Source organism: Jaculus jaculus, chromosome 2 (assembly GCF_020740685.1).
Source record: "Jaculus jaculus isolate mJacJac1 chromosome 2, mJacJac1.mat.Y.cur, whole genome shotgun sequence".
Lineage (NCBI taxonomy): Eukaryota > Metazoa > Chordata > Mammalia > Rodentia > Dipodidae > Jaculus > Jaculus jaculus.
Window position 1 is genome coordinate 5,654,114 of NC_059103.1, and position 26,764 is coordinate 5,680,877.

A 26,764-nucleotide genomic window follows, 5' to 3' on the forward strand; every position below is an offset into this window, starting at 1 on the left:
GAATTGGAACTCCAGAGACTTGTTGCTGGTTAGAGTTACTGGACTTGGAGATTTGTCACTGGCTAGAATTGTTGGACTTGGAGTTACAGAGCTTGACGTTTGCCCTGTTTAAATCTTGTATTGGTTGAATGTTTCTTTGCTATGCCCAATGCCATCTTTTGCAGTGTGAATGTTTATTCTGTGCCATTATGACTTTTGGGGGAGGATGTTTTTGTATTATGGCTCAGTTAAAAAATCTTGGACTATGGGGATGTATGAACATCATTGGGACTGATAAAAACTATGGGGAATGGTTCAAGTTGGACTGAATGCATTATTTTACATCACGGATGGTTGTCAGTTTATGGGGGGCAGGGGCGGAATGTGGCGGTTTGATTCAGGTGTCCCCACAAACTTAGGTGTTCCGAATTCTAGGTTCCCAGCTGATGGAGATTTGGGAATTAACGTCTCCTGGAGGCCGCGTATTGTTGGGGGCAAGTTTATAGCCAGTTATAGCCAGTTTCCCCTTGCCAGTGTTTGGCACACTCTCCTGTTGCTCTTGTCCACTTTATGTTGGCCAGGAGGTGATGTCCACCCTCTGCTCATGCCATCGTTTTCCCTGCCATCATGGAGCTTCTCCCTTGAGCCTGTAAGCTAAAATAAACATCTTTTTTTTTTTTTTTTTTTTTTTTTTTTTTTTTACCATAAGTTGCTGTTGGTCCGGTGATTTCTACCAGGAATGTGAACCTGACTGCAACACAGCCCCAAGGCAGCCTTCACACCGGGCATTCCTCCTGGGGGCCACAGACTTTCTTCCTCATTGGAGTTAAAGATATATGCCAAGTCCAGCTCGTGTTGTTGGCGGGGGAAGAGGGCGGGAATGACAGATTAAAGGTTTGCACCACCTTGCTCAGCTTCATGAATTATTTTATTTCATCTTATTATTTTATTTATTCGGTTCAATTTAGGGGCCTATTGTGCCTACTTATGTACAGGGCTACCGTTCTCACCTCACCTGCCCACATTTTCACTTGCTGGGCCACAGGCGACAGCCCAACACTGAACTGTGTCTTTGGTGGCTGGTGGCATTTTTGTCTTCCACATGGCGGCTCAGCGTTCCCCTCTGGAGGGTCTTGGTTTGTATCCAGGGGTCCCCTTGGAGGTGGAATGAAATGCCCAGGCTCTGAGAGGTGAGTGTCGCCTCCTGGTGGCCAGAGGCTCAAGCTCAGAACCTAAGAACCTTGACACAGGACAGGATTGTGAGGCTGCATTCTGTCCCCTGTGAGGCCCTGCGCTGCCCAGTTCCTCGTGGGATCCCCAAGCTCCTAATGCTATGGGTCTTTGACGCTGGCTTCTGGCTCTCTCCTTTATGTCACCCACTGCCTGTCCGCTGCTGGAGCGCAAGGGGGCATTGTCCATCCCGACCTCCAGCAACCTCCTGCCGCTCCTGGGCGTCTCTCTGGGGCCAGTCATGTCTTCCACGGTGCAGGAAGCAGGTAGGAAGCCCTGGGACGAGGCAGGGGAGATGTGGCTGGGGAAGAGGAGGCAGAAACTAGATGGGGACAGGGACAGGGAGAGGCATCAGGACTCATGGCAGTTTCTTCCTGTCCCTCTTCTTCTTTTTCAAGACACTTTACTTATTTACTTATTTACTTAAAATAGAGATGGAAGCAAACAGAGGGTGAGTATGGGCATGCCAGGGTCTCCAGCCATGGCAAATGAACTCCAGGCACATGCACCACTTTATGCATATGGCTTTACATGGGTACTGGGGAATCAGACTCAGGCCATCAGGCTTTGCGAGTGAGCGCCTAAGCTATCTTCCCAGCCCCGGCCTTTCTTCTTAAGGACTCTCCTGACTGCCATCCTCCAAGCCGCTGGCTTCACAAAGCACAGCCTCTATGGTGGACTGTCTCAAGTCCCCGCTGTCTTGGAGGGGTACCAAAACCTGAAGAGGGCCAGTTTCTGGCAATACAGAACCATGGCTGAGAGAAGAGGAGACCCAGATCTTCAGCATCCTCTCCAGGAGTCCCCTCAAAATGGATGGACCCCAGAAGTCCCTTATGGCCTAAAGGTCATGACTTCTGTCTCAGCTTGGTAGCAGTCCTTTGTCTCCTTCCCACACACAAAGAAGATCCCTTGTTAATGAGTTAAATACTCTGGTGAGGAGTGTGGTTTCAAGTTCTACTTGATTTCTCACTGCCACGGTCGATTCAATAAGGGCTGACCGATCTTGACGTGACAGACCTCTCTACAAGCACTGTGTTTGGAGCCCAAAGTCTCACGCATGCTAGGCAAGCCCTCTGGTACTGGGGCTCATGCATACTAGGCAAGGGCTTTGACACTGAGCTCTGTCCCTATCCAGGGGCGTGACCTCTGTAAATCTATGAGCAGCTTGCTTTCTCCTCTGAGACACTGGAGAGGTTACGGGGGTGTGCCATTTTACTCTGTGATACCCACAACCACAAGACTACCCAGTCAGATCCAAGACAGCATGCATCTTCCCTTTGTCTTTTAAAAATCAAGGATGGAGCCAGCATGGTGGCACATACTTTTAATCCCAGCACTTGGGAGGCAGAGATAGGAGGAGTGCTGTGAGTTCGAGGCCAGCCTGAGACTCCATAGTGAATTCTAGGTCAGCCTGGGCTACAGCAACACCCCACCTCAAAAAAAAAAAAAAAAAAAATCAAGGATGGAACCAGGTGTGATGGCTTACACCTTTACTCAGCACACAGGAGGCTGAGGTAGAAGGATCACTGTGGGTTTCAGGCCAGCCTGAGCTGAGTGAGACCTTGCCCCTCAACAAAACAAACCAAAACACCGAAGAAGCCGGGCATGTTGGCACATGTTAATCCCAGCACTCGGGAGGCAGAGGAGTTCAAGGCCACCCTGAGACTACATAGTGAATTCCAGATCAGCCTGGGCTAGAGCAAAACCGTACCTCGCAAAACCAAAACAAACAAAAACACCAAGGAGGCTGGAGAGATGGCTTAGCGGTTAAGGTGCATGCCTGTGAAGCCTAAGGACCCTGGTTCGATTCTCAGGTCCCACATAAGCCAGATGCACATGGTGGCACATGCATCTGAAGTTCATTTTGCAGTGGCTAGAGGCCCTGGTGTGCCCATTCTTTCTCTCTCCCTCTATGTCTCTAATAAATAAATAAATAAAAATAAAATCTTATAAACAAACAAAAAACCACCAAGGATAGCTTTGTGGAATGATCCAGACCTATGTCTAACCTGAAGTGGGGATGCAGCTGGGTGTGGGGGCACATGCCTTTAATAATAATAATAATAATAATAATAATAATAATAATAATGCCTTTAATGAGCACTAGGGAAGCAGAGGTAGGTAGATCATCATGAGTTCAAGGCTACCCTGAGACTACATAGTGAATTCCAGGTCAGCCTGAGCTAAACTGGGACCCAACCTCAAAAACCCCAAGACAAAACAAGACAACAACAACAAAATTCCACCGAGGTGGGCTTACACTTCATGGTCCCCTAGGTGGGAGGCTGAGTTTGATGGGTTCGAGTTAGAATCCTTGCAGATCCTTACTCATGACTTTCAAGGTCAGTGACATGTTTCTTGGGCATTGTGGTGGTTTGATTCAGGTGTCCCCCACAAACTTAGGTGTTCTGAATGCTAGGCTCCCAGCTGATGGAGATTTGGGAATTAATGACTCCTAAAGGGAGTGTATTGTTGGGGGCGGGCCTATGGGTGTTATAGCCAGCTACCCCTTGCCAGTGTTTGGCACACTCTTCTATTGCTATTGTCCACCTTATGTTGGCCAGTGGGTGATGTCCACCCTCTGCTCATGTCATTGTTTTCTCCTGCCATTGTGGTGCTTCCCTTCGAGCCTGTAGTACAAAATAAACCTCTTTTTCCCACACGCTGCTCTTGGTTGGGTGATTTCTACCAGCAATGCGAACCTGACTGCAATAGGCATCTAGTATGTTAATATGTCCTAGGTGCTTCAGATATATTTATTTAAGAGAAGAGGTAGAGAGAGAGAGGGGGAGGGAGAGAATGGGTGCATCAGGGCCTCCAGCCATTCTGTAAACGAACTCCAGGTGCATGTGCCAACTTGTACACCTGGCTGATGTGGGTCCTGGGGAATTGAACCTTGGTCCTTTGGCTTTTCAGGTGAGTACATTAACTGCTAAGCCATCTCTCCAGCCTGGTGCTTCATGTGTGTGTATGTATATGTATGTATATATATATACACACACACATATACATGTATATGTATATGTATATGTGCGTGTGTGTGTATGTGTGTGTGTATGAATAAATCTTGGCCTATGGTGGGGTCCGGGGAACCCTTACACAAAGGGGTGTCAGCAGCTTTACTCATCTGTGAACTGAGTATAATTACATGTATCTGTCCTGGCTGGCTGAGCAGTAGCTGTGATGACAGAACATGAACTTAGGACTCACCCTGCGGTGCCCAGCACAGAGCAGGCTCATGGCTGATGTTATCTCCCTCGCATATGTTGACATTGCAATCCTGGAAGGTGATGTGGCAAAAGTGTCTCCAGGGATGGATAGATGGCTTAGTGGTTAAGGCGCTTGCCTACAAAGCCAAAAGACCCAGGTTCAATTCCTCAGGACCCACGGTAAGCCCGATGCAAAGGGTGGCGCATGCCTCTGGAATTTGTTTGCAGTGGCTGGAGGCCCTGGTGCCCTCGTTGTCTCTTCTCTGCCTCTCTTCTCTCAAATAAATGAAAATAAAACAAACAAACAAAAAATAGCTTCATATTGTATATATGTAAGTACAATGATTGAGATGGGGAGGTAATATGATGGAGAATGGAATGTCAAAGGGGAAAGTGGGGGGGGGGAGGGAGGATATTACCATGGGATTTTTTTATAATCATGGAAAATGTTAATAAAAATTAAATTAAAAAAAATAGCTTCAAAAATGTCTCCTAAGAAGACACATTCTAATAATTCTGAAAGGGCTGGAGAGATGGCTTAGCAGTTAAGCGCTTGCCTGTGAAGCCTAAGGACCCCGGTTCGAGGCTCGGTTCCCCAGGTCCCACGTTAGCCAGATGCACAAGGGGGCGCACGCGTCTGGAGTTCGTTTGCAGAGGCTGGAAGCCCTGGCGCGCCCATTCTCTCTCTCTCTCTCTCCCTCTCTCTCCTGCCTTTTCTCCCTGTCTGTAACTCTCAAATAAATAAAAGTAAACAAACAAAAAAATAAAGAATAATTCTGAAAGGATGTCGAAGTCTCCAGCTTAGGAGGCTCAGTGGCTTGATCATGTTACAAAGGAAGTTCCTGGAACATTCTGGAAGAGAATCTGTTGCTCTTCTGTTCACAACCCATTACCTCCCTCAACATACAACTTGGGATCAACTTGCTTGGATCCCCTCGACCCTCACCTCAGTCCAGAAGTCTTTGGCTGGGGATGTGGCTCAGTGGGTGAAGAGCTCGCTGTGCAAGCACGGGACCCGGGTTTAGACTCAGAGCCCGTGCAACATGCCGGCCACGGCGGTAATGCCTGAATTCCAGTGCTGGGAAGGCAGAGATGGAGTCCTCAGGGCTCACGGGCTGGCCAGTCTAGCTGAATCAGTGAGCTCTAGGTTCAGCTAGAGTCCCTGCCTCAAAGAACAAGATGGAGGGCTGGAGGGATGGCTCAGTGGTTAAGGTGCTTGCTTGCAAAGCCAAAGGACCCTTGAACGGATACAGCTTAGCGCTAGAACAGTTGCCCAGTATGTGTGAAGCCCTGGGCTTCCCCACCAGAGAGGGAGATACAGAAGAGAGGAGGGAAGGGGAGGGGAAGGGAAACAAAAGGTATAATATAGATTAGAATATGCATAGATGTAGGCTGGAGAGATGGCCTAGAGCTTAAGGCATTTGCCTATGAAGCTTAAGGACCCAGATTCAACTCCCCAGAACCCATGTAAGCAGATGCACAAGGTGGTTTGTGCATCTGGAGTTTGTTTGCAGTGACTAAAGGCCCTCGCTCACCCATTCTGTCTCTCTATTTCCCTCCCTCTCCCTCTATCACTCTCTCAAATAAATTAAATTAAATTAAAAAATTAAAAAAGGGCTGGAGAGACAGCTTAGTAGTTAAGGCACTTACCTGCAAAGCCAAATGACCCAGGTTCAATTCCCCAGGACCCATGTAAGCCAGATGCACAAGGGGGCGCATGCATCTGGAGTTTGTCTGCAGTGGCTGGAGGCCCTGGCATGCCCATTCTTTCTCTCTCTCTCTGCTGCTTTCTCTCTCAAATAAATAAATAAAATATTTTTTAAAAGTTTTAAAAAAGAGCCAGGCGTGATGGTACACGCCTTTAATCCCAGCACTTGGGAGGCAGAGGTAGGAGGATTGCTGTGAGGTCGAGGCCACCCTGAGACTACATAGTTAATTCCAGGTCATCCTGGGCCAGAGTGAGACCCTACCTCGAAAAACAAAAAGACAAACAAAACAAAACAAAAAAGTTTAAAAAAGAATAGGCATAGATGTGACTTATGAAAAACTTGCCAGACAGCTCAGTAAAAGAAACTCATGTGCTTGGTTTATGAAATACTTAGAAATATTTGCCTAGTAGAATTTTAAGGCTCACAACAGGCTTACCATAAAACTTCCTAGTGTTTGTTTAAGACAAACAACAGCCATTAGGCAAATATTTGGCCCCGTCCTTCCCTGAGAGAGGTACTTGGAGTCACGGGCCCTGGGCGTTGACACTGCCCTTGCTTCCTTTTTCGTTGGTCACAATTCCAGCCATGTGAGGTACCCAGTTCCTGTGTGTGCCAAGAAGCCCACGTGACGGGCTGTCAGCATGCAAGAAAGGGCATGATCTTTGTTTTGGCGTCCTCTACTACATCGGAGGACAACCACAGTGACTGTCAAGGCGTAAGGGACAATGACAACCCCCTCATCCTGTGCCTGAGCCGACCCCCGGGACCCCCACCCGCATAGCAGAGGAAACGTTTACACACTTCAGTCAAAAATCAATATTTACAGAAATGGCAACCCTAAGAAAAAGAATCAGTGTGCATTATGTAAGTGGATGAAGAGCGGAACTGAAGCCAGGCATGCTGGTAGCACATCTGTAATCCCATTACCTAGGAGGTTGGGGCAGGAGGATCAGGAGTTCAAGGCCAGCCTGGATACGTGAGTTCCTGTCTCAAACAAGACCAAAAAAAAAAAAAAAAAAAAAAAAAAAAAGCAGCATTTCGGTTATCTGAAAAAAACGTGGAGTTGTTATTCCTTTTTTTTTCTTTTTTTTTTTTTTTTGAGGAGTTGTCCTTACAGAGTTCAGCTGTGACCTTACTTGTTTTTCAAATTTTTACTAACAACTTCCATGATCATAAAAAATATCCCATGGTAATGCCCTCCCCCTCCCCCACTTTCCCCTTTGAAGCTCAATTTTTCATCACATCCCCTCCCCTTCTCAACCAGTCTTTTATTTTGATGTCATGATATTTCCCTCCTCTTATGACGGTCTTGTGTAGGTAGTGTCAGGCACTGTGAGGTCATGGATATCCAGGCCATTTTGTGTCTGGGGGGCGCATGTTGTAAGGAGTCCTACCCTTCCTTTGGCTCTTATGTTCTTTCCGCCACCTCTTCCGCATGGAGTCATTATTCTTTCATCCCCATTCAGTCCTGAGGTCTCGTGCACGCTAAGCAAACCCTGAGCTACACCCCAGCCCACAGGAAGCCTGTTCTATGTGAAACAGAGCCTGCCCTATTCCATAGGAATGTGTTCCTTTTAAAACCAGTGTCCGGTGTTCCTTTTGCGCCCTGGGTGCGGGACAGCAGTGATGCAGTCTCACGACTGCCCACCACACACCTGGTGTCTGAGGGCCAGGGTTCTCTGGGAAAGCTACGGGAGCAGCCTGGGCCTCATCCTTGTTTGTAAGCAGCTAAGAGTGTTGATGCCCATGTTCATGGGATGTGCAGAGACAAGAAATCGTGGGACATGCCATGGACAGTGCTCAGTATGTTCACATTATTACTGTCACAGGAGGTTTTAGGGTCAAAGCAGCCCTAACGAGCTAAGCTCAGCCACCCATGCTCAGTAAATCAATTAATGAGACCGGTAGGGGCTGGGACATAGCTCAGCATGTATGAAGCCCGGAGTTCCATTTCCATCATACATGAACTGCTGTGCCCCTAGCACTCAAGAGGTGGCTGCAGGAGGATCAGGTGTTTAAGGTTATCCCTGGCTGTACAGGGAGTTTGAGGTCAGCCTGGGCTACATGAGATCCTGCCTCAAAACAGACAGGCAAAGTCACGGTGAAGAGCGGAGAAAGGAGATCTGTCCAATGTGGTCCTAGCGGGAGTGGAACTAATACAAAGGTCCAGTGACCTGCAAGTCCATCTTTGGGGCACTGACATGAAGCTTAGGTTTAAACAAAGGACAAGAAATATGGGTAACTGAGCAGTCCTGGTCACAACATAGTCCCAGGGGCTGGCGAGATGGCTAAAGATGCTTGCTTGTAAAGTCTGATGGCCCAGGTTCAATTCCGATTCCTTAGACCTCCCAGGGGCAAAGGGGAGGGGCGTAAGTGTGTCTTCAGGATGGCTTCTGCTCCTGCCAGGACACGTACGGACGTCACTGGCCTCACTTTAAGCAGCCATGCTACCCAGCCGTCATGTAACTCTCTTGCCTGCTCAAGTCCCCGTCTGGGTGATGCCCGTGCCTTTCTCTTCGTTCCTCAAAACGCTAACACCTCTTTCCCTCCTGGGCTGTCTCGTCTGCTTGCTTTGCTTCCAAGTTCAGAAAGAAACTGGTAGAAATTGGAAGATAGCTAAGGGTGGGTATGTAGTCAGCGGCAGAGTGCTTGGCTAGCATGTATAATGCTGAGAAAGAGATTTTTTTTTTCAAATTTTATTAACAACTTCCATGATTATAAAATATATTCCATGGTAATACCTCCCCTCCCCCCACTTTCCCCTTTGAAAATCCACTCGCCATCATATCCCCTCCCCATCTCGATCAGTCTCTCTTTTATTTTGATGTCATGATCTTTTCCTCCTCTTATGATGGTCTTGTGTAGGCAGTGTCGGGCACTGTGAGGTCATGGATATCCAGGCCATTTTGTGTCTGGGGGGAGCACGTTGTAAGGAGTCCTGCCCTTCCTTTGGCTCTTACATTCTTTCCACCACCTCTTCCGCATTAGACCCTGAGTCTTGGAAGATGTGATAGATATATTGCAGTACTGAGCACTCTGGTCACTTCTTTCCAGCACCATGATGCCTTCTGAGTCGTCCCAAGGTCACTGCCATCTGAAAAGAGAAGATTCTCTACCAAAAGTGAGAGTAGCATTAATATAAGGGTATGAACATTAAGAGAAGTGCTTACTGGGCAGTTTGATAAGCATAGTATATACATTTGGCCAGACAGCGGCAGACGTTACACCCCTAGGGCTCATGACTATCCCTGTTTTAATTTTTCAGTATCAGGGATGTATTCCCTTCCCATGGAGCAAGCCTCCAGTCCAATTAGAGGGCAGTTGGCTTCCCTCATGACAGATGTGCACCCGTTGGCTCATTTGTCCTGACTGGCCAAATATAAGGCTTGCAGTGTCCACTGTTGAGTATCTTCACTGGTGATCTCTCCCCTCATCCCCAGTGAACTGTGTGCAGAATGCTTCTTCCAGCTTTCTGTCAGCTGGTCTTCTTGGAGGAGGTTATCAGCTCAGCAACAACAGGATTTCTCAGTGGCCTTGCAGCCCAAGTATGTGGAGTCTTCAGCAATAGGGTCTTACCATCTATTCCTGGTGGGAAACCAAGGGCCTTGGCAATGGCCTGTAATGTTTTGGTGGCATCAGGGACCTCCCTGGCAACTCACTGGAAGGTATCGAGATGGGTTTTCTTACAAACATCCACCTGCCTAGCTGTCCAGGAGCTGCCTGCTGTGGCCCCTGAGTGAGCAGTCCCAATCCTAGCCAAGGGCCGCTCCCCACTCTGCGGAAGACCACGTGTCCTTTCTCCCTGCATCTCTGCTGGCCGGCTCTCACCAGCTCACATTCAGTTGCTCCCCCACCATAAAAGCAAACAAGCCTAAGTTATTCCTTCCGTTGCTACGTGGCCAACTATCTGCTTCTCCTCCCTCTTTCTTGAGTCAGCATCTCACATAGTGCAGGCTGGCCTTGAACTTGATATGTAGCTGAAGATGGTCTTGAATTCCTGATCTTGTCTCCACCCCCCAAGTGCTGGGATGACAGGTTTGCACTATTATTACTGGCTCCAGTCTCTCTCTTTCTCTCTCTCTTTCTTACTTACTTGCAAGCAGAGGGACACAGAGGAGATTGAAAGAGAGAAGAGAAAGACAGAAAGAGCACGCTAGGGCCTCTACCACTGCAGATTAATTCCAGATACATGCACCACTTTGTGCATCTGGCTTTATGTGGGCACTAAGGATTTAAATCTCGGTCATTAGGCTTTGCAGGCAAGGGCCTTAACCATTGAGCCATCTCTCCAGTCCTCCCCCCCTGCTCTAATGACTTTCTTTGCTCAAATGTCAGCTTCCAAACCCAACTGCCAAGCACTCCCCTACCCTGCCCGCCCCACTTCCTATCATGTGCCTGCTCGTTCTGCCAGCCACCCGGCCCGTCACAGCCTCAGCCCCATGGGCTGGGTGTTCCATTTTGTGCTGGACACGTCCATGCACGGATGGGTGCTCCTTGCACAGGCGGGGTGCTCCTTGTATATAAGGGGTGATCCTTGCACAGAAGGGGTGCTCCTTGTGAAGATGGGGTGCTCCTTGTACAGAAGGGGTGCTCCTTGTGAAGATGGGGTGCTCCTTGTACAGAAGGGGTGCTCCTTGCACAGACGGGGTGCTCCTTGTGCAGGCGGGGTGCTCCTTGTAAGATGGGGTGCTCCTTGTCCAGGTGGGGTGCTCCTTGTGCAGACGGAGTGCTCTGTGCACAGACGAGTTGCTCCACAAATGCTGCCCAAGTGAGAGGCACTGGCCATGAGCTTTCAGCAGAGGACGGTGTTAAAGCAGGCATGGCTGCACATACCTGGAATCCCAGTATTTGGGAGGAGAAGTTAGGAGGACCGAGGGTTCAAATTCTTCCTCTTCTATAAGTTCAAGGCCAGCCTGGGATACATTAAACACTGTCTCCAAAGAAATTAAGAGAATGATGTTACCAGTACCTGGTCTCAGTCCTTCCCAGCCTGTGTCAGGTGCACGGGCTCAGCTCAAGTACAGTCTGTAGCCAGCTGGACGTGCCTGGTCCTTTTCTTCAGGTCAGTGGTTACTGAGTGCAGACTTAGCCACTGACCCTTCTCCTCAGTCTACCATAACCAGAACCAGAACCCTGATGTCAGCTGATACCTTTCCAGCTGGGAAGTCATTTAGGGTCTTGTGGAGCTCAGGCTGGCTTGAGCTCTCAATCCTCCTGCCTCAGCCTCCTGAGTTGCTGGGGTTATTACAGATACATCTTGCCATAGCTCACCCAGTCTTAAACATTATTTTGTATGCAAGTATATGTGTTTTGTGCATGTGTGTCTGTGCACATGAATGTGTGTGTGTGTGTGTGTGTGTGTGTGTGTGTGTGTGTGTGTGTGTAGGCCAGAGACCTTGGATGTCATCCTCAAGAATGCTGTACATCTCTTTAAAAAAAAAATTTTTTTTTGTTTGTTTTTCAAGGTAGGGTTTCACTCTAGCCCAGGCTGACCTGGAATTCACTATGTAGTCTCAGGGTGGCCTCAAACTCATGGTGATTTATTTTTTTATTTATGGGGGGGGGAAGGAAGGGAGGGAGAGAATGGGCATGCCAGGGTCTCCAGCCACTGCAAATGAACTCCAGGCACATGTGCCACCTTGTGCATCTGACTTATGTGGGACCTGGGGAATCAAATCTCAGTCATTAGGCTTTACAGGCAAGTGCCTTAACTGCTAAGGCATTTCTCCAGCCCCACACCTCTTTCTATATTTTTATTTCCTTGTTTGTGGGGGAGAGGGAAACAGATTAAGATATAGACAGCTAGCTAGACAGAAACAAAGTGGGCATGCCAGGGCCTCTTGATACTGCACATAAATTCCAGATGCACTGGATATGGTGATACATACCTTCAATGCCAGCACTTGGGAGGAAGAGGTGGAGGATCCAGCCTGAGACTACAGAATGAGTTTCAGGTCTGCCTGGGCTACAGTGATACCCTATCCTGGAAAAGAAAGTAAAACCTTTAACCAGACATGGTGGCACATGTCTTTAATCTCAGCACTTGGGAACCAGAGGTTAGGAGGATTGCAGCAAGTTCAAGGCCACCCTGAGATTACATAGTGAATTCCAGGTCAGCCTGGGCTAGAGTGAAACCCTACCTTGAAAAACCAAAAATAAATAATAAATAAAATAACAACAATAATAATGAAGGACTTGATTGTGGCTGTCAGGAAGCCTCAGTGGATAGGGAATGCATGAAGATCTGAGTTCTGAAGCCTAAAACCCACGTGGAGCTCAATGCAGTAGCATGCCTGTAATTCCAGTGCGCCTACCGAGACATGGGAGCTGGAGACCCGGAAACAGGCTGGCTGGCCTGGTGCCCACGGTGGGAAACAAGAGACCATGCCTCAAACAAGGTGGAGGCAAGGACTGACGGTGAAGTTGTCCTTTGAATTGCATGAGCATGTCCTGCCTACACGCACTCACACAAAGACTTTTGTTTGTTTGTTTGCTTTTCAAGGTAGGGTCTTGCCCTAGCCCAGGCTGGAATTCACTATGTAGTCTCAGGATGGCTTCAAATTTATAGTAATCTTCCTACCTTTGCCTCCCAAGTGCTGGGATTAAAAGTGCGCACCAACATACCCAGCTCAGGATGCTATCTTTTTATTTTTTATTTTTATTTATTTATTTGAGAGTGACAGAGAAAGAGGCAGACAGGGGGGGGGGAATGGGCACACCAGCCACTGCAAACGAACTCCAGATGCATGTGCCCCCTTGTGCATCTGGATAATGTGGGTTCTGGGGAATTGAGCCTTGAGCCAGGGTCCTTAGGTTTCACAGGCAAGCACTTAACCACTAAGCCATGTCTCCAGCCCTCAGGAGACTATCTTGACTCCAATGTCTGGGCTACCTCCACTAATGGGACCTCGCTTTTGTCCCTTAGAGACCCATCCAAGGCTTTGGTCGCAGCAAGTGATTTAAGATCCTTGCCCAGAGCTGGCTGCTGGGCATCCTCTCCAGATTGTAATTCACATGACCTGGAAGGATATACTCTTGTCTTTGGGGCCAAGTGGCCTCCACGTTACATTTTGGCCCTAGCACTCCTGGGACGGCCAGGTACATTGCTTTGTGTGTGGTGTTTTTAGCCCTCTTGGGACACAAATGTCACTATGTCACTCCACCGCAGTTTCGAGTTTACTGTCTGGCTCCCTACCCAACCGCTTCTTGGTGTCCCCATCAGCGTCATCATCTTTGTCCCTGTAGGGTGTGCACGTGAGACCTGGGCTAGCAGGTGCACATCCATTAGTGCTGCATGAACTAAGGGCAGGGAGGGCTTTGTGTCTGAAAGCAGCATTCCTCACAGTAGTGCCCGGAAATCACTCCCAGGGACCAGAGAGCTAGAGGGTGAGGTTTTTTTTTTTTTTTTTTTTTTTTGATTTTCGAGGCAGGGTCTCCCTCTAGCCCAGGCAGAGCTGGAATTCACTACGGAGTCTCAGGGTGGCCTCAAACTCATGGTGATCCTCCTACCTCTGCCTCCTGAGTGCTGCGATTAAAGGCGTGCACCACCATGCCTGGCAGAGGCTAAGGTTTTTTTTTTTTTTTTTTTTGTGGGGTCCCACCAGCTCACCTGGGCTGTGGGGAAGGGAAATGTACCAACTTGCACTGGGTCTGTGAGGAAAGGTTATCAGGGGCTAACCAATGCAGTCTCTAGCAGTCTGCAAACCAGAGACAAGAATATGGGTCCCCACTTGGGTAGTCACAGTGGACTGACTTGACCTGAGCCCACCTCTCCTGATGATGAGGCCTGGGGTGCATCTGCACCCAGTCTTCCTAGAGAGGGGCTCCTTCCTTATGTAGCTCCGACCCCCTGAGTCCTGTCCCACCCCAGAAGCATCTGCCTTGCTTCCCCCAAAGTCTTTAGACACCTCTGTTTACAATTATCACTCTTGGAACTTGTGATCCTCCTGCAGAGTGCCACCCACCATGCTCATGACCTGGATGGCCCCCTAATGTTTGCTGGCCAGCCCCAAAGCTGGCCTGCTTCAACAGTTCCTCCCATACGATTTTGAGACAGAGGACGAATGAGACCGGGCTTGGAAGAGCTCAATGTGTGATAAAGGAATAGGCTGGCTTCTTATTAAATATTAAAGCACAGCGTCGCTCACCCGTAATCCCAGCACTCGGCAGGATCACGGGAAGATCACAAGTTTGAAATAAATACTGGGTGAATCTCACAGGAGCTGTGGTAATCCCAAAGCTGGATCAAAACGCAGATCTGCACACAAAGGAGAGAAAACGGGCAGTGCAAGCCCAGGGACAGGCATTGGCACGGGGGAGCTACCAGCCCCCAGGGATTCTAAGCCTTTCTGTCCCTGCCAGTTATTTTTGCTTTTTCGAGGTAGGGTCAGCTCTAGCCCAGGCTGACTTGGAATTCACTAAGTAGTGTCAGGCTGGCTTCGAACTCACAGTGATGTCTCTTGTCTCCCGAGTGCTGGGATTAAAAGGCGTGCGCCACCACGCCCGGTTCGCCTCTGCCATTTAACAAACCCATTCAGCATCAGGCCTGGGAATACTTCAGGCAGGAGGCCCGGCCGCAGCCACGAGGAGGCCAGGCTCCAAGGCACGGGTCTGGGCCAGGCCACGCCCCTCGGGAGCCTCGGTCCACGTTGTAACCCCAGGAGGACAATAGCAGCGGCCAGCCGGCGGCGGGGTTTCCGGCGCAGATTAGGACTTTAGAGGGACGCACAGTAGGTGCCCAAGGTTTAAGGCTCCTCTCCGGCGGGAGCAAGCACCGCGGCTGGCCCGCCTGGGTGCAGAGAGCGCTCCCGGGGCGTGCCCGCGGGCACCACGCGCCCGCCCGCTGCACGAGGTTCTGCGGGGACGCGCGGGGGGCGGGGCCTGGGCATCATCCCGCCCCGCCCAGGGGCTGGGGCTGGGGCTGGGGCTGGGGGTGGGGGTGGAGGCCACGCAGACACGAGGCTTTCTACAAAGCTCAAGATCTACCGGAGCGGGGGAGGGGGGAGAGGGGGGTGAAAAAAATAAAAAAGTGAGAGCAAAACTTTGAACGGGACGTGGTGGTGCACGCCTTTAATCCCAGCACTCGGGAGGCAGAGGTAGGAGGATCGCCCTGAGTTCAAGGCCACCCTGAGACTACAGAGTGAATCCCAGGTCAGCCTGGGCTACAGTTTGACCTTACCTCGAAAAAACCAAAAAGGATCTTAGGGAGCGCGTAGGGTTGGTGCTCAATGCGGGAGACACACGCGCTCGCGCGCGGCGCCTTTAAGACTGAAGCCCCGCCCCTCCTGCGGCCCCGCCCCTCCTGCGGCCCCGCCCCTCGGACCCCGCCCCGCGCCGCCCACGTGACCCGGGTCTTGTGACAGGCGGGAGGGAGGGCAGGAGGGCGGGGAAAGCCGCGGCGCCGCACCCGCCCGCCCGCCCGCCCGCCCGCCCGCCCGCCCGGCGCGCGCCTCACTGGGCCGAGCCGCCCGCCGTTCCCGCCGCAGCTGCCCCCCCTTCCTTCCCCCCGGGCCGAGGACGAGCGAGCGAGCGAGACGGCGAGCGGGCGGGTGCGGGCCGCCATGGACCACAAGCCCCTGCTGCAGGAGCGGCCGCCCACCTACGCCCTGGAGGCCGGCCAGGGGGACTACGCGTGCGGGCCGCCGGGCTACGGCGCCATCCCCTCCGCGCCCCCGCCGCCGCCGCCGCCGCCCTACCCCTACCTCGTCGCAGGTGCGCGCCGCCGACCCCGGCCCGGCCCGCGCGCCTTCCTTCCTGCTCCGGTCTGCCTGCCGCCGGGCCGGGCCGGGCCGGGCCGGGCCGCGGGGAACTTTGCTTGGCGGCTGCCCGGGCTCCAGGAGCTCCCGCACTCCGTCCACCACCCCTCTCCCCCCTTGCTACGTGGGAGGCGGGGAGGAGGGGGAAGCTCCTGGGGGAGTGGGGAGTCGGCGCAGCTGCTGAGTGCCCCCCTCCTCCTCCTCTCCGCAGGGATCCCCACCACCCACCCCAGGGTCTACAACATCCACAGTCGAGGGGTCACCCGCTATCCCGCCAACTCCATCGTGGTGGTCGGAGGCTGCCCGGTGTGCAGGTGAGTGTCAGCCTGGCGTTTCCCGAGCGTGCACGTGCGGAGAGCCTTGCGAGAGCGTGGGTGGAACGGGGCTGCCTTAGGTGGCTCTGCTGCTCGGGTCTGGGAAGTGTCCAGCACGCCAGAGGCTGCAGTGGGAGAAAGTAGGGGCACCCACCCGTGGCTCTAAATGTGCTCCACACACGCACACGCGCGTGTGGTTGTATAAAGGGTGGGCTCCTTTTCCTGGGCCTTGGAACCTTTTGAGTCCGTGGGATGCAGAAATACTAGCAAGGATCTTTCCTCTCTGGTTCTGGGACCCTTGGCGAATCAGGGTTTTGTTTATTCTCCAATTTCCGCTAGTGTAGTGGTGCAAATGACTCTTCTAAAGGAGGCGCCGGGATTTGAGTCCTGTGGCCAGAGGAGCAACAGCTGTGAGGGTGGGGAATGCAGAGCTGGACTTAACTCCTGGCCACTAGCTGGTCCAGGAGGAAACCCCGTGGTTCTTTGTTCCTGGCAGGAGTCCCCCCCCCCCCCATATCCTCAAACTGAAGCTGCCAGAAACCCTCTGAGTACTTAGGGCCAGAGAATGGTTTTGTGCATGCTTTGAAGATTCAGGTTTCCAAGTAAGACTGCGCCCCTGCCCTTGGTGGATGGGCCCCGCTTACATGGACCAGGGAGTTAGGCAGAGTTAGCAGGGCAGGGTTTCAGCCTGGGTCTTGAGGAGGAAGTTAAGAAACCCGGCTTTGGACTTGGACTTCATTTCAAAGAGGCCCAGAGTGGAGCCACAGGGAAGTTAATGATCTCACAGTACAGGACCTGACCACAGGCCCAAGACACTGCAACCTCAGAGTTGTGTGTTTAGTAGAGGGGACTGGGTTGGCTGGAGCCCTTGTGCCCAGGAACCCGCATCGCTGGGGGTCATTGCCTGGCTGACACTTTGGAGAAGGTGAATGGGCCAGGGTCAGGAATGAGCTGCTCGCTCCAAACTCTGGAAATGATTCCTGACAAATGCCTCCTGCGGGGAGGCTGCACCTGAGGGTGTAAGACTGCTTGGGTTTGAGGCACACGGAGTGGACTTGGAGGGGAAGAGTGAGCATGGTTTGGGGGTCATATATGGGGTCGCTTCTGGAGAGCCATTGGGAATGGTGGTGAAGAGGTGGGGGATGGGAAGCCTTGTGTTTGGCTTTGAGGTTAGTCCTGGGGGTTTAGAGTGCTGCAGAGTACTCTGTTCCCACCCATCCCAGCTGGAGGATGGAGGCAGAGCAGGTCAGATCTCTAAAAGTTTAAGGAGGGGTGTTGGGCTGGCTGGTTGTGGGGCAGGGCCCAGGAGCAAATCGGTCTGGCTGGGGTGTCATGTCTGTGGTCCATCCAGCCAAGGGTTCAGATCCCGACCCTACCAGGTGCACCTGGTTCTTTTTCCATCATGGTTGGTGGTGTCCTAGGAGATGGGCCTTGGGAGGCTCTTCTTGGCCTTAACCTCCCAGAGCTTGGAGGAGGTTAGGTGAGGAAAGACCAGCAGCAGGGCACTGTGGCTGATGGAGGCTGGATATCCCCAGGTGGTGACGTCCCCAGGGCTATGGAGAATCCTGCCGGGGTTTGCTGTCAGGTGGGGAGCTCCTTCATGGGGCTGTGCTTTGCTTGGGCGGCGAGTTGTATCATGTTGTAGGTTTGTGAATTCTGCTAACTGGGCTCTCCAGTCTCATTATCTGGACAAGGGCAGGCTGGGCCTTCTGCCCTCTGGGCAAAGGCTTGGGTACTTGAGAGGGTTGCCTTTCTTTGGAAACTGGTGGCTTCCACTGTGCCCCTGGGCAGGGGCTTCCAGCACTGAGGGGTCCAGGTCCCCTGAGGACAAGCTTCTGTGTGGGCTTTGGAGGAGCAGCAAAGGTCCTTCCTGCTTTTTGGGCCCTTGCACACCTGAAGTCCCTACAGGCCGCCCACACTGCCCTCTGCTGCTGGCCCTGGGTTCCAGGGCTGATCCTTGTTGCAACAGTTGTTGGGTGGGTGGGTGGGGGGGGCACCTGCATCCAGGCAGGGATGGGAGGTGGGCTGCTGTCCTGGAGTGGTGACCAGCTCTGCTCAGGGTTTTTTGGAGGGGAGTGGTGTATGTGCTCCTGCGTGAGGACTGACGTGTTCTTCTGGAAAGAATCAAGTCTGCCCCTGTCTGTCTTGTAGGGGCGGCAAGATGGGACGCTTCTCATGTGAGCACACTTCCTCCCTTTCTGTGTCTAGCCTGCCAGGCTCTGTCCCTTCCCTCCCTGATGGCTTGGCAGGAATTTGCCCAAGTCACACGTCTGTGATTCCCTCTGAGTGAGACTTGGCATAAGACGCCTGTGTCGCTTGTCACTTTGCCATTCTGTCTGAGCCCTAGTTAAGCAGCCTGACTCCATCTTCCCTTTTTAGAAGCATTTCTTTCACTCCCCTGTGGATGAGTGCGGCCCCTGCTGGGCTCCTTCCAGCCCTCTTCATTGTTCCTCCGCCCCACCCACTGCCAGGGTGGATCCACACAGGTGCTGGGCGGCGAGGCTGACCTGGGAGCCCAGGTCACAAGTGGAATGTGTGTATGGGGTGAGGGCAGGTCGCTCCTCTCCACACAGAAGGGGCTGTGACAGCCTTGGGCTCCTGCCTGTGGTGAGTGGAGGGAGGGCTGCTCCTGATACTTAGGGCTGGGGAAACGGGAGGGAACAGGCTGTGCCTGGGCTGGTAAGGTGGGGGGGACTGGTGCCCTAGGCAGTGGGCTGGAGGAGGCATGCAGACCACAGGAGGCCTGGGCTGCCCCCCACCTCCCATTCCTGGCTTGGGCCACCCAGCTACAAGGTTGGGTGTCTGGGGAGCTCACAGGCACCTGCCCGGGCCAGGCCCACTTTCTCCACTGTGGAGGCCTGAGGCTGTGCCTGGTGTTGAGACCTGCTTCCCTGCGTGGCTGGTTGTTTTTGTGAAGTCCTAGTCAACCGTCTCTATCAAGGTAGCTCTTCCTGCCCCCTGAGGACGCTTTTTGGAGTGGAGACCCTGGGACAGTTCGGAACTGGTTGGGGCCTATCTTGCCCTGCTGTGAGCCCTCGGTTCAGGCCTGCAGCTGGTAGAGGAACTCCTCTGTCTCCTTCTCACTGGAGGCTGCCCTTCCAGTGCCCAGTGGGCTGCAAGCTGCTTCTGGGTTGGTGGTGCCTTGAGGCCTTTGGTTTGGGAGGTGAACTAGACTGGGGGGAGGAGTGTCTCCTCTGAGGGCTGCACCCATAACTGGGAGCCCAGCCACACCATTTGCAGCTGTGTTGCTTTGGTCCCCTGAAAGGTTTGGTTTTCCAAAGAACACAGGAGGGTCAGGACAGTCCTCTCCTAGGTGCATGGCCCCTGGCCTTGGAACCCTCTGGGACTGCCACTCAAGAGCTCCCTCCTGCCTCCGTAGCTCCCTGTCCTAGTGACCCCTCCCAGAGCCCAGCACTGGCAGATGTCTGGGTCAAGTGGCTACTTGCTTGGGGAGGCTTGAGTCAGGGGTTCAGGAAGCAAGTGTTTCAGAATTAGTTCCTACTCTTCGCTCTGGGTGTGACCTGTCAAGGGGAGGGGAGGGGCCATCCCAGATAGCTAGGAGGCCAGGTTCAGATTCTGAGCCAGGTGAGAGTGTTAAAGGTTGGCCTGGAAGAATTGGCTCTTCTGGAAGTTGGAGAGAAACAGGCAGTGAGGCTACTGAGGATAGTGTGGCTGGAGGGTAGCTGCTATTCCCCAAGGCAGACCCCCACCCCCAGCCCCGCAATCAGAGGACCAGCAACCTGTAATATTTTGCTGAGTCTAGATTGTCCCAGAGGCCACATTATGTTCCTCAAATCGGATGTTAGCTTTAAACTCAAACTCAGGCTAACATGCTCTTTGAGGTCTGGAGCAGAACTGTAGTTAGAACATCAATATTTCTGCAGAACATGCCCCTCACATGACGTACAACAAATTAAAAGTACAGATAACCCTGTGTGAGGTCAGGTCACACTTGCCACTAGGTAAGCTTGCTGTAGGAAAGGCCATATGTTCAGAGCTTTGGGCATATGGAATTGTGGTTAAGGGCATGGAATCTTGGGGCATAGGGTGTGTTCTTGTGCCCAGGGCTGAAGGCAAAGGTGTGTCTGTAGCTTCCTACCTTTGGGGCTTTTGAAAAGACCCTTGAGTCAGCTGTGGTGGTACAGGTTTGGCATCTTAGTACTCAGGATGCTGAGGCAGGACGATTAAGGGTTCTGGGATATCGGGAGGAAGAAGGCCCATGACCAAAGTCATGATGGCAGCTCCGTGAATCTGTGTGCACTTAGTATGGGATTGGGGTGATGCCCCCAACGTCTTGGTGTTCCATATCATGCATGTTAGTGGTAGACTTGACGCTTGGAGGTTGTATTTCTTAAGTGGCCTTCTAGACTGTGTTTCAGCGTGGCAGGTTTGAGTCTTTAGCTCCATCCCAAACAAACCTCAAAACCCTCCTAATCTCATTTGGGGCTGGGGGCTTTCCTGTAGGGGATGGAAAAGTAAAGACTTTTGTGTTCTATTTTATTTTTTTTTTATTTGAGAGAGAAAAGAAGATAGAGAATAGGTGTGCCAGGGCTTCTATCCACTGCAAACAAACTCCAAACTTGTGCATTTGGCTTATGTGGGTCCTGGGGAATGAAATGGGGTCCTCTGGTTTTGCAGGCAAGTACCTTAACTGCTAAGCCATCTCTCCAGCCCTTGTGTTGTTATTTTGAGGCAGGGTCTCTAGCCCAGGCTGGCCTTGAACTCACGGTGATCCTACCTCAGCCTCCTGAGTGCTGGAACTTTATGTGCCTAAGTTTTTGTAGTAAAAAAGAAAATTATTTATAGGCTGGGGCGATGGTTTAGCAGTTAAAGTAGCTTACTTGTAAAGCCTGCTAGCCTGGGTTCGATTTCCACCCATGTAAGCCAGATGCAAAAAGTTGGGCAAGTCTGTTACTCATTCACAGTGGCACACCCATACATATAGACAGTTAAAAAAAATTGGTGACTATATGAGCACTACTTTGCATCTGGCCTTATGAGGGTGCCGGGGAATCAAACCCTGGTCTCCAGGATTTCTAAGCAAGCACAGAATCTGAAACTTTGCAGCACTGAAATCAACTTGTCGGCTTTGAAGTGCCCAACACTACCTACCTGAGACCTTCATAATAGGAGGAAAAGCTGATATCAAAATAAGAGAGGAGCTGTGCGTGGTGGCACACACCTTTAATCCCAGCACTCGGGAGGCAGAGGTAGTAGGATCACTAAGAGTTTGAGGCCACCCTGAGACTACAAAGTGAATTCCAGGTCAGCCTCGGCTTGAGTGAGACCCTACCTCCACCCAGGTTTGATTTCCCCAGTACCCATGTTTGCAGTGGCTGGAGGCCCTGGTGCACCCGTTCTACCTGCTTCTCTCTCTCTCTCTCTCTCTCTCTCTCTCTCAAAAAAACAAAACAAAACCCAAAAGACTAATTGAAAGGGGGGGAGGGGATTGGATGGAGGGTGCATTTGCAAGGGGGTATATGGGGGTGGGAATTATGGCTTATCTAATTATGGAAACTGTCAATAAAAAGTTAAAAAAACAGATGGGTGTGGTGACACACACCTTTAATCCCTCACTCAGGAGGCAGAGGTAGGAGGATTGCCATGAGTTCAAGGCCACCCTGAGACTATATAGTGAATTCCAGGTCAGCCTGGGCTAGAGTGAGACCCTACCTTGAAAAAAGTTAAAAAACCAAAAAGCTGAAGGGCTAAGAATATAGTATCTCACTGGTGTAGAGTGCTGGCCAGGTGTGCACAGGCCCTAGGTTCCATCCCTAGAACCACAAAACAGCCTAGGATAGGTTTGGTTTGTGGGGCCTGTCCTGCTGTCAGAGGGCCAGGAGTTTGCGCGTGTGTGACAGTGGAATGAGTTTGTTTCCTTTGAATTTACCCAGAACACTGAGTAGCAGTGACAGTTCACTCCAGTCACTCCTTTGCTCTCCAGCCATGAGCTGTTACTGAGGGAGGGGCGGCTGTTCCTGCACATCTTCCCTGTAGTCACCAGATAACCTGTGTAAACTGCAGAGGTGGCACTGGGAGACCTTGACGTGGCTGCTCTCTCTCCACAGGGTTGGGGTCCTGGAGTACTGCTTCACCTTCCTGGGCATCTTCTTGGCCATCGTCCTGTTTCCCTTTGGGTTCATCTGCTGCTTTGCCTTGAGGAAGCGAAGATGCCCCAACTGCGGAGCCACCTTTACTTAAAGGGAAAAGCACAGCGGCTGGCTTTCCCACATCAGCTCTTTTCTATGTAAATGTTGTGTACAATAGTTTTGATTAAGCTTCAGGACTGTTTTGTAAAGCGAGGCGGAACAGACTTGGCATGTGCGAGCTGACAGCCGAGATGGGGGGCAGAGATTCTGCTCCCGAGGTTCATGACAACTCAAAGCACTGCTTCTATTTTTTGCAGTCTTCGATTTGAGCACAGTGAGATATACTGTTTTAAATAAATAAGATTCATACCATTGTTTAGCTGGTTCTGCTTGCCCAGTGTTTGTGCGCTATCCTTAGGTGTCACTGACAGCTCAAGAACATGTGTTTCAAACTCCTTTATTATTGACATTCAATATAACATTAACCTTGACATCTGCAGAGCATGCCCCTTGGGGCCCGGGACCTGAGGTGTTACCTTCCTGGGAGCTGGTGATAACTGTGGCCTGGCCTGTGAGGGGAACCCGAAGTTAGGAAAACATGCTGCAAGCTCCTCTGGGGCCTGTCATCTGTACATTATGTCAGAGCCAGTATGCAACTCCCTCAGCCCCATTCTACCTTCTTTATATCCCAAAGCTGCTCTTCACTCGTTGGCTGCTGAAAAGTTGGAGCTTCCTGTGTTAGCTTTTTGGTCATAGTGTGGTTAACAGTTAAGTGCGGAGTTACATTTGACATCTTTCCTGTCAGGCTGGGCGACCCTCCCAAGACAGTGCTGGGACAGCTGCACGTGGCGCGTCCCAAACCTCGTGTCTGTACAGGGTGTCAGCACAGGTGGGCCTGCGTCAGTAGCACTTGGTGCTGGTGCCTGGTTTGTACTCCCAGGGGAGTCTGCCATTGTTTGTCCCGGCTGGAACAAGCCTGGCCTCTAGCTATACTGACCCTGACGAATTTCAGGCTTACAGATTTTTGTGTGGTGAGATCCAAAAAGGTGTTGATAAAACTACAAATTTCTACTCAGTAAGTGGCCTGGGTGTGACTTTTTTTTGGGGGGGTGTTTCGAGGTAGGGTCTCACTCTAGCCCTAGCTGACCTGGAATTCACTATGAAGTCTCAGGGTGGCCTTGAACTCACAGTGATCCTCCTACCTCTGCCTCCTGAGTACTGGGATTAAAGGCCACCACGCCCAGCTACCTGGGTGTGAATTTTTATCACATTCTGCCACTCTAAAATAGGTCCAAATTTTCGGCAGCTAGGGATAAACTGTAGCCCCTGCTTCAGGGCTATGTGCAGAGCCCTAAGCAGGTATTGGTCCCAGGAAGCCCAAGTCTGCATGGGGCAGTGCTGCCTCCACTGACCAGTCATCCTGCTTCAGAAGGGCCATCACCAACAGGTCAGTACCTGATTCAAGCAAGCACCTTTAACCACAGAGCCATCTTCCAGCCCCCAGTACCCATTTCCAACATGGAGAAACTTGGACCTCCAGAGATTTCCCAGTAATGGACACAGCTTTGGCCATTTAGCTTAGGGAGTACATCGTACATGGGCCTTTGGAGTCACATGTCCAATATGCAGGCCGTTGTGGGGATGAGCTGAGGGGACTCCAGCTGGTCGCTTGTAACCCTGAAGGCAGCTCCTGGAGATAATTTAGCAGGTGCCAGGTGGGGCTAGGAATGAGGACAGGTTACATGAGCGCTGTGCAGCCACATCGACCCAGCGGGAGGACGTCAAGGCCTTTCCATCTTTGGGAGCTCTACACTTGTTGAATCAAAAGTTTAAAATTTGTAAGTCAAAAAATTAAATTTAATATATTATAGTTTCATAATTTATACTGCTTCATATAATTTGCATGCTAAGATGCAAACTTACATAATGGCTTCTTTAGATGAGCATCATAATGCTACTCAAGAGCACAAGCTTTAGAAAACAAAACTGCTCTCATTCGCATTCAGGTACAGGAAGCCAGGTGCTATCTTATTCTGGCTGTTATTTAAAAATTATAAAATATTTAAAGAGGAAGGATTGAAACCAAATTTACCACCTTTTTTTGAATAGAAAAGAACATTTTAAAATGATTAAGCTGTTCACTAAGCTGTCATTCATTTATCTTAAAAGAGACAGAAATGTATAAACTCAACTGTGTTGAGAAAAATGCATTGATTTTCAAGTAGGATTCATTGGGAGTCAGGAGTCAGGTGCCCCTGGTGAAGCTCTGGCAGTCCCAGCGTTTGTCCCGCAGTGCACACTCATTTATGTTTGCAGGTGAGAGCCCCGAGGAGCCACAGCGTCTTCATCGAATGATTGGTGCTGACCGATCATTTGTCACCGTTGGTCGGAGTTTCACAGTAGCAAAGGGGTTTTCTCCACTGTGGGGGAGGAAGAAGAAATACTGCTCCAGGACAGGAATTCAGTTTTATAAAGCTGATGGCCACTGATCCTGTTTTGTGAAGTTACACTGCCTACTGCCTTCCACTGCATTCAAGATTCGAGCAGCCAATTCTGAATGCAGAGGGGTCTGACAGTTCTGTGTTGAGGTAGGGAGCAGTCCACCCCCTCTGGAGGGGCTACATGGGAGAGCCATCCTGATACGGGCTGGATCTGGATGGTCTAGCCCTCCACGCCCCACTCCCAGGACTGTAAAGCAGGTAGTGATGGGAAAGGTGGCCTCAGTCACTCCCTGGGTAAGGCAACAACATTCTATAGGTCACACATACCTGAGGAAAGGCGGCTTTGCAGTCCCATTTGCTTCAGTCTGTGGGGGAGAGAGAAGGTTATGAAGGAAGTGGGGACATTTTTAATGAGACCTGTGGGTAAGACTTCCAAAGTATAAGCTCTGTTTAAAGCTACTTGTGTTTACGTAGGTAGTTATCTAAATTAACTTTGAAGAAGAAGGTACAAAAGAAAATTCTCTAGGGCTGAGGAGCACTCATGCATGTCAGAATGTGGCAAAAATCCATCTTTGGGCTAGAGAGGTGGCTTTAGCAGTTATGGTACTTGCTGGCAAAGCCAAAGGATCAGGTTTGATTCCCCAGTGCTCATATAAGCCAGACGCACAAGGTGGCATATCCATGGAGTTTGTTCGCAGCAGCTAGAGGCCCTGGTGCATTGATTTTCTGTCTCCCACTTTCAAAAAAAAGAAAGAAAGAAAAAAAAGCCACCATAAGCTGGAAACATGGCTTCATTGGGATGGTAGAGACTTGCCTCACATGCAGCCGTGGGTCTGATCCTCAGCACTGCAAACAGCAAATCTCAAGCCAACTTTAAGTGTGACAGCAGTGCCCACATAAGTCAGCATGTGACAAGTGGGGCACCCACACAAACAGCCCTGTCACCCAAACACAGAAACTTGGTGGGTCTCAGTGGATTAAGTGGATGAACAGAACCACAGTGCAGGACAATACCTGCAAGCACCTCTGACCCGGGGGGATGTAGGGTTCGTGGTCCTGTGAAGCTGCCTGCAGTAACTGCAGACCCTTTTGTGGGAGCTGACTCTGAAGATGACACAAGAAGACAGAAGGGGAAATAAACCCTTGGTGGTTTGGGGCCGATACCTACTGCAAGAGGCAGGCTTCTAGGGGCTGGGAGCCCCTGCCTAGCCTGCATAAGGCTCTAGGGTCAATACAACAAACAACCCTCCCTCTAAAACACTTAAGTTCAAGAACTGTCTAGGCCCTGCAGGGGCCTGGCTGAGATCTTCTGGGTCTCCCTTCTGGGGGTTGGGGGGCGCAGCACCACATGGAGGTGTGCAGCTGCCTTCCTGCCTTCTACAGAGCTTGCATCTATAATCCGGCTACTCCCCCCAAAACCACTGAGCACCTAGAGCTAGCTCACCACCACCCAGCAGAGGGCAGCATGGTGCCATCCAACACAGGAGCCAGGCCAGACAGCCTTCCAGGCTCTTCCAAGAACCTCCCAGAGATTGTAGGGCACCTGCAGACAATGCCAGCTCAGCTCTGAGGCCACAGGCCTAGTCCAGGACTCACGAGGTGGCGCACCCGTTTGATCCCAGCACTCGGGAGGCAGAGGAAGGAGGATGGCTGAGAGTTTGAGAGCCACCCTGAGACTCCATAGTGAATTCTAGGTCAGCCTGGGTTAGAGCGAGAACCTACCTTGAAAAAACAAAACAACAAAAGATGGCACCTACTGAATACTGGGAGGACAGGTTGTGCCAGCCAAAGGTGGCCTGGGGGCATTGGGACTGTCACCTACACTTATGCTCTCCTGAGAAGCCCCTGGGTTAGCAAAGCCTGGTGCCCAACTCACTGTCTGTTTAGCACATCCAAATAGAGCTTGAAGTGGCACAAGTGAATTCTTCCTGCAGGGCACTCAGCGGGTCTCGTTTCTGGTGGACCTTTACTATACGATGGTTAAGACCCAATTTAAACAGCAGGAGGCTTGTCGACTGCCTGTTCAAAGCACTGGCCT

General features: G+C 51.2%; 2 protein-coding genes across 3 annotated transcripts in view; one reads left to right on the forward strand and one right to left on the reverse strand.

The window, feature by feature from the left end:
• The first annotated feature begins 1,348 nt into the window (after nucleotides 1–1,348).
• On the forward strand, nucleotides 1,349–22,664 carry Bri3 (brain protein I3). Of its 2 annotated transcripts, none has more exons than XM_045143759.1 (3): nucleotides 1,349–1,475; nucleotides 16,094–16,196; nucleotides 22,265–22,664. In XM_045143759.1, the coding sequence occupies exons 1-3, from the start codon at nucleotides 1,349–1,351 to the stop codon at nucleotides 22,395–22,397; spliced, it is 363 nt and encodes a 120-aa protein (XP_044999694.1). In that variant the 3' UTR covers nucleotides 22,398–22,664. The 2 variants fall into 2 exon arrangements, with proteins under 2 accessions (XP_044999694.1, XP_044999693.1); XM_045143758.1 differs by lacking the exon at nucleotides 1,349–1,475 and adding an exon at nucleotides 15,649–15,838.
• A 62-nt stretch (nucleotides 22,665–22,726) lies between these two features.
• Nucleotides 22,727–26,764, reverse strand: part of Baiap2l1 (BAR/IMD domain containing adaptor protein 2 like 1) — a 105,478-nt gene continuing 101,440 nt past the window's right edge. Inside the window, exons 13-14 of the mRNA XM_045143757.1 lie at nucleotides 25,054–25,091; nucleotides 22,727–24,705 (exon numbers count right to left, since the gene is read on the reverse strand). Of these exons, the coding sequence (XP_044999692.1) occupies nucleotides 24,630–24,705; nucleotides 25,054–25,091 (114 nt within the window). The 3' untranslated portion in view covers nucleotides 22,727–24,629. The remainder of the gene's footprint in view (nucleotides 24,706–25,053; nucleotides 25,092–26,764) is intronic.

Coding starts and splice junctions, on each gene's coding strand:
- Bri3 (XM_045143758.1), top strand. CDS start 15,688: ATGGACCACAAGCCCCTGCTGCAGGAGCGGCCGCCCACCTACGCCCTG. Junction 15,839..16,093: donor CTACCCCTACCTCGTCGCAG/GTGCGCGCCGCC, acceptor TCCTCTCCGCAG/GGATCCCCACCACCCACCCC. Junction 16,197..22,264: donor GGAGGCTGCCCGGTGTGCAG/GTGAGTGTCAGC, acceptor CTCTCTCCACAG/GGTTGGGGTCCTGGAGTACT.